Source organism: Megalobrama amblycephala, linkage group LG4 (genome assembly GCF_018812025.1).
Source record: "Megalobrama amblycephala isolate DHTTF-2021 linkage group LG4, ASM1881202v1, whole genome shotgun sequence".
Classification (NCBI taxonomy): Eukaryota; Metazoa; Chordata; class Actinopteri; order Cypriniformes; family Xenocyprididae; genus Megalobrama; species Megalobrama amblycephala.
In genome coordinates, this window is record NC_063047.1 from 9,911,751 (window position 1) to 9,923,435 (window position 11,685).

Consider the following 11,685-nt stretch of genomic DNA (forward strand, 5'->3'; position numbering starts at 1 on the left):
CTCCCTAATATATATTTTTCAATCATTTTGCATTTGAATTATTATTTAGACATTATGAATAATAATGCTGCTCTCAAATGTAAATTTGGAGCCTTGCAAACTTAATATAAAAATAAAACTGCACATTGTAATTTCTGTAAGTTAAGTCTACCAAGGCATTTGTCAGTAATACAGACAAAATGGGGGAAAATGTGAATAACAGGTTGATTTAAGGTGTGCCCCTAAATTTTCTGTTTATGCTCCTATAGTAAGGGGGTACAGTGCTCCTCCTTAATAATGTCGGTCTGGAGCCCTGGTCTTATATTTGCTTTATGTTATCAGTTGTGGAATCCATTTAGTACATATTTGAGATAATTTTAGCCTACTTTATTGAATATTTCCATTTTATGCAACTTTACCCATGTACTATTACTATTATTAGTTACTATTACACCACTAGGTCTGAAATATATATTGCATGTTTTAATCCCTTGGATCATGTTACAAATATGATGATTTTATAGAACATGAGAATTGAGCTTTGCTGTGTCTGTTATCTTGTTATGTTATTTTTTTTTTGTTTACATAGTCTTGCTTTACCTGACATTAATATATGACAACACTGCAAAAACAGTTTACTGTCAAGCTATTATATTCCTGTTATATATTTATTGTCCAGCATTCACAATTTTTTTCTAATGCATGTCCTTAAAGGTGCTAAAGAGGATCTTTTCGTCGACTGAGAAACCAAATACTATTAGTGAGTTTTTGAAATGAGCACATGCATAAGGGAATTTCAAGGGAACGCCTCCCAAAACTCGTGCACGAGTATTGGAACACGAGTGTTTACCACCGGCATTCGCTGTGTCTATTAGAGGATTCATTATGTCGGACTCACCGCAGGTAACTCATAATCTGCAGTTGTTACTCCTGTCTCCTGACAAAAACATTGCATGCGGCGCCTGTGGAGTGTGGAAAGTTACTGGAGCGCACAGCTGCGCACGTCTCGCACAAGGAATGTCATGGCAGTGATTGACAAGCCAGAGGGCCAATCCGCGCACGTCTCTCACAAGGAACGTCATGGCAGTGATTGACAAGCCAGAGGGCCAATCAAACGATTGGCTGATGTTTTTAAGGCCCTACCTTGTGCACAGATTATGTATATTAATATTATTCCTTTCAGTGCACCTAATAAATAGTCTTTTATCAGTTAGTAAAGACATTTTTTTAAGTAATATTGCAAAAATGTATAAAACAAAACATCCTCTTTACCACCTTTAATTTAATTTCATATGTTGGTATTAATTCAGTGTTTATAATGCTAATACTTGAACTTTAAAGAATTTCAAACCAAACTGACATTTACTGACATCTTAGCCGCTGACCGCAGTGGATTAGTTTTATTTTTGAAGGGAATGCGCCACATATCTAATATACACATATGATTTTTGTACCTGCTGTTTAAGTTCACAGACATAACTGACTGTGTTTATGTGAAAAGTGTAATTTTTTTTTTTTACAGAACCTTGTGTGTATTAGTTTAAACACAACAAAAAATGTGAAAGAGAACTTACGAGACTTGACGTCTGACAGCCAGCTATCTGTGTGTGTGCATCAGATAGGTGCGCTCAGAAAACGATCCATTAAAACTGATATAGCTTTAAAACGCGTGGAAATAATAAACTTCAGTGATGAAAAAAGAACTATGCTATCTGTGAGAGTGATCGCGATATAGATGATAATCAAAACCAAGCAGTCTTGATGGTATTTGGCAGAGAATCCGATTGAGGCAGGAACTGCGATTGTGGAAAGGGGGCGTCACGCAGCAGCTCATTTGCATTTAAAGGCACATGCACGGAAACAGCCTGTTCTTGATTGAAATCATAAATTACAGCATGGATTTATAAATGATCTGTGAAGTATTTTAAGCAAACACATTCCGGGGTCACCTGAGAATTAATTTACATCTTGTAAAAATGAGTACAATGGGTGCCCTATTATGCAAAATCGACCTTTACATAGTGTTTGGACATAAAGGTGTGTTGGCAGTGTGTGAACACAACCACCCTACAATGATTAAAAAAAACACCAACTCCTTTTTTTAAAATCACCATTAAACCAAAGCAGTCTCTCTCAATAGACATGCCGTTTTGATTCTCTGAGCAGTATGATGTCACACAGCTCAGACCCCGCCCACGGTTGCTGACTGACAGTCCTGCATTACTATAGTTTCCGCCCTTAGCGAGCTGTATGCTGTCCGCGCTCAAGCAGCTTTACCGGCGACAAATGCAATCATGGTGTTCTGTTGTTGGATGCAAGAGTGAACATAGGAGTCTTCATTTTTTCCAAACGTCTGAACCACTGAGGATGCAGTGGATTCGTTTTATAAATCATTTCACTACAGACTGCTTTTTTTTGAACGAGGGACATTGCAAAGCGACAATACAACACACAGGTTTTACTAAAAAGTTGTTACTCAAGGATGGATCAGTACCAAAAACTATAGATATAGAAAGACGGTTCACTCCTATTAGTTATAAATGGGAGAAAATGCAATATGGCGGAATATGTCCCGCCTTCTAAGTAAAAGAGCCAGTCGCTGATTGATAAAGTCATTGTGTGGCTCCGGTTCCCATAGAAATATCAAGGTCCCGCGCACACTCCCACAAAATCGGTTAATACTGCAGAACAACACATTATGTTGGTGTGAAATAAACAGTTCTGGAAATGTAGAAATTAAAGTTAAAGGTGCTCTAAGCGATGTCACGCGTTTTTAGGCCAAAACATTTTTTGTCACATACAGCAAACATCTCCTCACTATCCGCTAGCTGCCTGTCCCCTGAACACACTGTAAAAAAACGCGTTTTCTGTAGTTGCCACGAGCTTCAAAAACGGCAACAAAAACAAACTGGTGCAGCCTGGACCACGAATCATAATAAACATGCTCCAGCCAATAACCGACAAGAATGATTTTAAATGCGCGTTCATGACTGTTTCAGGAAGCACGGAGGGGAGGGGGAGGAGGAGGAGGAGGAGGAGGAGGAGGGAGGGTCTAGCTATCCTCTGTTTTGTTTGACAACACTTCGAACGTCAACAGGAAGTTACTCCACCCAGAATCACTTAGAGCACCTTTAAAGTTACAATCTCCTCCCGAAGAGCCAGAGGAAAGTCTGTTGTGCTTCAGTGACGACTTCGCTCAGAGAAGCTGTAATCTCAGCTGTCAATCATGACGTCAAAACCCGCATTTTTATAGCATCAAATAACTAACTTAAAACAAACTTATTTAAAGAACGAACATTTTAACTAACAATTTGACTAAGAATTTGACTGTTTAGTTTGTCTCACATTCATTACATTACATGGAGAGGGTGGGGTTTATGACCTATACTTCATCTAGCCACCTGGGGGCGATCGAGACACTTTGGCTTCACTTTTCAGGACTTGTGTGGCACGCTTGGTTGCAAATATGGCCGCCGAGTGAACAGGCTTTCCTTGAAAGGGACTTTGTCAGTACCAACTGTTCGTGTTCCAGCTTATAGTCTCCGGAGCGATACTGGTTACAGCAGCAATGAAAGGGAGAGCACACACTTTTATTACATTTCATCAGAGTTGTTTTATGGATATAAGGTTTACCAGTTTATTAAGCGCCCCCATCGGAAAAAGAATAAGGTCTGTATATATATCGTTTACTGTTAGTTACTGTTAATTCGCTGTGTATGTTGATGATAATGCAAGGGAGAGAGAGAGTTTATGGATAAGACTTTAATGCACACTACTGTGTTTTATTCAGCTCTCACAGTGATTTTCTGGAGTTTACACGGATGCTTCATCTGTTGTGTGATGTACAATAAACTTCATAAAACTCATCAGTTAAGATTTGGCCATCATTTGGACAGGGCCGATACAACAGGCTCGTACTAATAGTGGATAAATGCAAGATGACAACATAAGTTATAACCGCAATTAAACTGAACTGTACCTGTTCTATCTCCATGCAGCATATTCTCTGGCTCTGTAGGCATCATTGTCTGACTCTGGTTCGAACTGTTACCATTACTGACAGTTTCTGACATTTTCAGTGCTTGACATTGTCCTGTTTGTTTGTTCCATGAGATTTTGAAGCTCTGCCCTTTTTTAAAAGGGGGCCGGAGCAGCAGCAGCAGCTCATTTGCAATTAAAGGGACATACACAAAAACTGTGTTTTTACTCACCTCCCAAAACTGGCCATTTTAGCATGCTATAAAAATGATCTGTGGGTAAATGATCTTTTGAGCTAAAACTTCACATACACACTCTGGGGACATCAGAGACTTATTTTACTTCTTGTAAAAAGGTGCATAATAGGTTCCCTTTAAATAAAGGTAAAGGCCTCCAGCTATTTGGCGCCCCCCTGTGGATAACATGCTCTGCAATCTGGGAATAATGTATTTCCACTCCTTCAAGATGACAAATAATCAAGGATGAATGATTATGGAATAGTATAAACATTAAAGAATAAAATCTGAAAGAATGTTCATGTGAAATGTTTGGTGGCATTTATATGAAACCAGTGTAAACAGTTGTTTTCCTATATGAATAGGAACAAGGATATCATGATATCACATATACTATTTCTACATTAAATTATCACAAATAAAATAACTGGTTAGCAATACAAATAGAAATACAAAAATAGAAATACAATACAGGTACAGCATGCAATAGCCCTTCATAAATAACTGTAGGAGTTTTGAGTTTCAAGTTAATTTTTCTTTTACGTAGTTTAAGTTACAACAGATAAAAATGATAAATTAAAATGTTTAAGGAACAATGTTAACCTGTTGCACTAACATTATTGGCTCTCTTTAAGAATAACAATGGCCAATGTTGTGTCAAATGTAAGTGTGAGAATCGGCAAGGAATCTTCAACATGACATTACCACAAAATTTGAGTCACAATTTGTTAATTGCATTAGGCCAGATGAAGACCAGATGTGGTCAAAACATTGCTTCGTTTCTAATAAAACCTTATTGTCAGTGTGTGCATGTCTATTTCTTTTATCTAGGTTTGCAAATCATACACATTTTTCAATCACTGGCACTTTAAAACCGAGCAAACTCCCCACACACATACATGGTTTGTTCTTTGTCTTTTCAAATTATTTCACTTTAATTAACCTCATTAATCTGCATGAAGGGAACCAAAGGCGAACATGTACAATCAGGTGTTATTAATCAAAGCTCCAGGACATGCAGTGTGTGTGTGTGTGTGTGTGTGTGTGTGTGTGTATCTGTGTGTGTGTGTCTGTGTGTGTGTGTGGATGGATGGATGGTTGAGACTGAGAGGGTGGTTGTGTTTAGAAGGCATGTCAAGCTAAACCATTATTGTGCAGGCGTGAATATCTAGCCTCATCTAGCAGGCCAGTATAATGTGCAGTATGCACTACAGAATGCACCCTGCAGTCATTGGGTCAGGCAGATGTTATTACTGCTCATCAGGAATGACCTAGTGAGTGTCGCCATGGTGATACTGGCAGCCAGCAGCATGCTGCATGTGCCAGTCCATATCAACTTCTCAGGTGGCCAGTGGGCACACAGCAACACAGGCAGTTTTTCCTTTTTCTACTGGATGTTTGTTCTCTATACTTAATTTTCTCTGACAAACCAAACAATAACAAAAGAGGAACATCAATAAAAAAACGTTGTTATTAAAATATTACCATGTTTATAACTCACTTCTGATTTCAATATATTAGTCATTTAGTACAATAATAATGAAACAAATAATCTACATAAATTAACTCAACATAAAATGAATCTATGAACTCAAAACTGAAACACATATTGTACCACTGTAGACAATTTACAAGCATACTTTCCATAATCTTTGAAGCTCTTCTCTTCCATTTTTCCTTATTATGAAATCAAACTTCTTCAATCTTGTGTTTCGACTCTAAAATTGTGCAAAAGTAGTGTGTTATTATTATTATTATTATTATTACATTTCGCTGTAAGTGTAAGAACAATCTTTTTTTGTCCTGCAAACAATTGTAAAACTATTTATTTTAATGTATATTTACCTAGAGTGTATTATTTATTATTATTTTTTATGATATTTTAATAATTTTCCAAAACAGTATTTGTTTTAGGTTGCCCTCATCGTCCTTTCTGAGTAGGTAGCCTACAAAAAGGAATAGTGTGTGCGTTTTGGTCACGTTTCTAGAAAATGTCGCTATAAATAGAAATAAAAACAGCCTAGTCGAGTCTTTGCAGATTATCTGAATACTATCGAGCTTCTGCTTCGTCGGTGGTATCAAGTATATAAACATTAGTCATTAAAATACTAATAATATCGGTATTCATTTGTATGCTCGGTATCTAGACCATTAGGTGGTAGTATCGTGCAAGAGCAAACAGCGCGAGACCTCTCTTGCGCGACCCGGTACTAATACTCTGAGTGACGTCGCTACTTCCTCTTTGCTCCTGCGCCGCGAGGGCAACCATGGTGTGTAATGTTGTCCTGTGGACTTTCATCCGAAATCTGTTTTAATCCTAATTATGTGAACAACCTAGACCTAAACAAACTGCACAATATGAATGTATACAGCTTCGGGACCATGTACAATGTTTTATTTATGTGACGAAATGATGATTATTCTCCACTATTTGCCGATTTCCCTGTTCGTAATTTAGATGCTTCAATTATGGACTCATATGATTGGTATTTGAAATGAGCTTAATAAGAACACTTGCTTTCTGTCTTCGTTTATTCGAATGCATTATTCACACCTCTAAATGTACGGAATTTTGTGTATATTTAGTGAAAATGCTGATTAGCTCGAGCGCTAGCGTCAGTCCGTCGCCTGCTGGGTTTAGCGCCGCTTGTCATGAACTCAGACTGCATGGGATTTCATTGACGAGACGTGTGTTTATCCGTAGGTGAACGTACCGAAGACCCGCAGGACATACTGCAAAAAATGCAAGAAGCACCAGCCACATAAAGTGACCCAGTACAAGAAGGGCAAAGACTCTCTGTACGCCCAGGGTAAGTCCTGAGAATTGACTGAGACGCTGAACGATGTGGACTAAACTTTCTGAAGAATTCACTGCATTTGTTACTTACAGGAAAGAGGCGTTACGACAGAAAGCAGAGTGGTTATGGAGGACAGACAAAGCCTATTTTCCGAAAAAAGGTATGTTGGGTCTTGCAGATGGGTGTCAAGAGTTGCCATGTTTGATCAGTGTACTTATTCAATATTGTTCCAAAGCAGTATTGCTGATATATTTATCTGCTTGTATTTGACCATTTTAAAGTCTCTCTCCATATTTGAGGTGCTTCAGGTATTGTTGTAACACAAAGAATAGATACTTAAAATTAACAATGTACATCTAGTGAAGTTCATTCAATTTAATTATTCAGCAAAGGGTGTAAATTCTCAGTAGACAATAAAACTAAAATGAAAAACCTCTAGTTGTGAAAAGCGATCTTGACAAAAATGTGACCCACTGATGTAGAACATGGTAAACTGTGGGCTTGAAGTGTCTTTTAGTTAATGTTTTTAATATATTTAGATTTTTTATATATATATATATATATATATATATATATATATATATATATATATATATATATATATATATATATATATATATATATATATATATATAATATGTGTGTGTGTGTGTATGTAAACATGTAGCCTTAGATTGTTTACATGTGTACATTAACATCAATTTCAGGTTATCACAAATGGTTCAGTACTAAATGCAAATGAATGAGAACCAAAAGGTTTTGTGATCCAATCACTTAAATCTCATTTGGAGGTAGTGGTCACATGCATTTTCAACATCACATTTGTAGTGCAAGCCTCTCAACAGGTTATATGAGATTTAAGTTGCAGGTTACCACCAGGTGTAAAACAATGTTCTGTTTTGTCTGACCACTTCCAATTAGAATCAATTTAAAATAAGTTTTCAGATTTAAAAAAAGCTTGTGCGAAATTCCCTTTATAAAACCCAGTCAGTGGAAGATTGTGCATACATGCATCTCCACCCTATCTCCTCCCTGAAATGACCATATTTGGAGCTTACAATGCCTAATTTTACTATGCCTATCCTCATTTGCATATTTCCATCCATATGATACACTAGACATTAGGAAAATGAGATATGGACTATAAATGCCACTTGTGCTGCCACATTACATTGCTCAAAATCATTTAGTATCAGACTTTAGACTTCAACAGCGCACCTCTGTGCAACAGTCGTTATACAGTATTGTCATTGGACCTTTTCAAACCGACTAGTTGACCATTCTACCACCGAACAAGTGCATCATTGTTCTTGTGAGGAATATTTTCTTAGAACATGAGCTCTGCAATTGATTTTAAAGAGGAATTATCATGCATCTATCACTCTCCACTGTCATTAAAATGTAGCATGCCAAAGGTAATTGTTCAAAAGTAGTGCATCACTTACAAATATTCCTATCTAAATCTGTTAATTTTGACAGCAAATTTTGATAGTTTAGTCTTTTGACTTAATTGCAATTTAGTTCGTCATATTTTAGTCTTCTGAATTGTTTATTTTAGTCTAGTTTTAGTCCATTTCAATTCAAGTGTATTTTCGTCGTAGTTTGTCATTCAAAACTGGCTTTTTTAGTTATTGTCTTGTTTTTGTTAGTAAAATGTCGTTGATGAAAATGAACAGATTTTGTCAACAAAATTAACACTGATCTAAATTCATATAATTTGTTTAACTTCTGGATAATGTTTGTAATTTGAGGACTCAACTCCTTTAATGAGTGGAATATTTAACCTAAATGTGTACATCAAAATGAAAAGTTTAAAATATTTGTTTCTCATTACTTCACTCACTCCAGTAAAAAGAGTATGTATGCACAGTCTAGAGCAGGGTTCCTTAAATCTTGCCCTGGACCTGTAGAGTTTAGCTCCAACCCTGATCAAACACACCTGAGCAAGTTAATCAAGGTCTTCAGGATCACTAGAACTCAAACACACAAACTCACTAGGTAGGTGCGTTTGATCAGGGTTTGAGCTAAATTCTGCAGGGCAGTGGCCCTCCAGGACCAGATTTGAGGAACCCTGGTCTAGAGTGCGCATATATTTTCAACTTAAATTTTTATGAAACCTGATATGTGTGGAAAATTTCGCACATTGCCTCTTATGCAACATTTATACATCAGGCCCCAGCCTTTAAATGGATCCTTAAAGGGAACCCCTGGTGTTAAGACTTGTATGGCTTAATATAATGTAAATGATGTCTCTTACTGAAATGCGTAGTAGAAAACCCATGAAAAATCTACGTTATTTAAAAAATCCATGACACATTTGGACAATGTGCGGCGCCATTTTGTTTGCGTTCTATGTCGGTGATGTCAAATGGTTGCACTCACTGCTCTACTGACACCGTCCTATTGCTATTTTTACCGCAACACAACTCGGAATATAATATACGATAACACATTACTAGCGATAAAAGGAGAAAAGAATAAGAATTTGTGCAGAATGTGGACGAATAAATCTTCCTAACTGCGTCTTTGTTCTCTTCACTTTAGCCCTGATGACTTTGAGTTTTTTTTTTATTTGTATGTTTTGGTGTAATGGTAATCTAGTAACACATACAGGTCTTAATATCCGTGGGGTTCCATTTAAAACATAAGCCTCTTCAATTTGAGCCAGAGCGCAAAATTATTCTCTGTGGCTATTCGAATTACTGTTGTATGATTGACGTTAAAATCGTCTGATCACCTGAATGCATTACACACAGTTAAACGTGCTGAGAAGATGCTATAATATTATGCGATCACAGATATCTCATTCATCACACCGCACGCGAGCTTTGAGGCAGTCTGTCTCAGTCGAGACGTTATAGGCTTACCTTCGTCAGTCTCCACGACAGGCGCGGCATTTGGTTAAAGCATACTTGTATCCATTGGCAACTGTAAGCTCTTTTAGCTGTGGTCTTCTAAAAGCTTTAAAGGCACCAGGGCTTGTGAAGAGAACAAAAACACAGATCTTTAGGGAGTTTTATTCGTCCACGTTCTTCACAACTTCCCATTCTTTTCTCCTCTTATCGCTAGTAAAGCAGTAGAGATTTAAATTTCTTCTCTTGTGGCTCATCGACTGAAAATTACAACCAAAAGCTGCACAATGTGTTATCGTATATTATATTCCGAGTTGTGTTGCGGTAAAAATTAGCAATAGGACGGTGTCAGTAGAGCAGTGAGTGCAACCATTTGACGTCACCGACATAGAACGCAAACAAAATGGTGCCGCCCATTGTCCAAATATGTCATGGATTTTTTTTTAAATAACGTAAATCTTTCATGGGTTTTCTACTACATATTTCAGTAAGAGACATAATTTACATTATATTAAGCCATACAAGTCTTAACACCAGGGGTTCCCTTTAAGTAGTACTTATGTATGTATATATGTAGCTTCGAACCTTCCACAAATTACTATTTCATAAGCATCTTAGTTGAGTTCAGATATATAGTGTGTGGAGAATCTAGAATTAAATATTAATTGTTGATCATATGGATTTTTACATATTGGGTTAAGTGTAATTGTCCCTTTTGCCATAGGCTAAAACCACGAAGAAGATTGTGCTGAGGCTGGAATGCGTGGAGCCCAACTGCCGCTCAAAGAGGATGTTGGCCATTAAGAGATGCAAACATTTTGAGCTGGGAGGAGACAAGAAGAGAAAGGTAAGGGAAATACACATCAGCCATCAGTTAAAGAACAAGTAAAAAAGTTAATTTGGAACTATTTGTTCTGATGCTAAAACTTGGGACGGAAGTGAAATGGTGGTTTGAAGCCATTATTTTAGTAATTGTCTTCAGAGTTTTCTCTAACCTGGAAAAAATGGAAATACGATTTGATTTGTGGCTTATGTGCATGGAAATTCGTTTGACTATTTTTATAGTGAACGAAGATTTGTGGTTATACTCTCCTCTAAAAGATTTAATCAGCTAGAAAATGCTTTTTGTGAGGCAATCTCTGTAAAATGATTGCATGAATTTTTAAAAAAGGTTATACAGTAACTGCAAAACTAGTCACGGAAAATCATTGAAGAAGTGTGGGAACCCTGGCAGTTTACTAAAATAACCAGTGGGTGAATTATTTAACATTTTTGATTTTAACATTAAATCAAAAGGTTAATCATTTGGGCATGGCTTTTCAATTGTTAGAATTAATTAGATCAAATGTTTGGCCTTTCAAATATGTACTTTTAGTCAAGTAATGAGAAGTCAAACTAGTTCATAATCCTCTGTGTGTATTGGAAAAGGGGTGACTCAACACATTGTATCATTTTGAATGGCAGAGAGTTTGGCATCAGGACCGAACCACTGAAAGCTGTAAAACTATTTCAGACTGTTACTAAGAGTATTAACATGTATAATTTCTGTTGTTCTCTTCCAGGGCCAGGTCATCCAGTTCTGAGCTGGGCCAAGTGCTTCTTTTGTGGTTTACCATCACTGTCAATAAAAGTTGTATACAGTTATGCTGGACTTTTGCCTTTCATTCAACATCAGTATCAAACTGTGTTTTCAGATTAGGTCCTATACTAAATGCACTGTAGGGGACCGAAATAGCAACTTTGCTTCCATAAATGCTTAAAGTGTTACTATAACAGCATATCTGTTGCCTCATGCTGCTGTTGGGGTAAAGCAAATTATTCATCCCACAGTGAAAGATGAAT

At 36.9% G+C, this 11,685-nt stretch overlaps 2 protein-coding genes across 2 annotated transcripts in view; one reads left to right on the forward strand and one right to left on the reverse strand.

Annotated features, from left to right (window-relative positions):
* Positions 1-1,775, reverse strand: part of sptbn4a (spectrin, beta, non-erythrocytic 4a) — a 40,717-nt gene extending 38,942 nt beyond the window's left edge. The window contains exon 1 of the mRNA XM_048187324.1: positions 1,554-1,775. The gene's annotated coding sequence lies outside the window, so the exon portion shown is untranslated. The remainder of the gene's footprint in view (positions 1-1,553) is intronic.
* A 4,541-nt stretch (positions 1,776-6,316) lies between these two features.
* On the forward strand, positions 6,317-11,487 carry rpl36a (ribosomal protein L36A). Its single transcript, XM_048187332.1, has 5 exons — positions 6,317-6,463; positions 6,898-7,003; positions 7,084-7,151; positions 10,568-10,690; positions 11,406-11,487. The coding sequence occupies exons 1-5, from the start codon at positions 6,461-6,463 to the stop codon at positions 11,424-11,426; spliced, it is 321 nt and encodes a 106-aa protein (XP_048043289.1). The 5' UTR covers positions 6,317-6,460; the 3' UTR covers positions 11,427-11,487.
* The last annotated feature ends 198 nt before the right edge of the window (positions 11,488-11,685 follow it).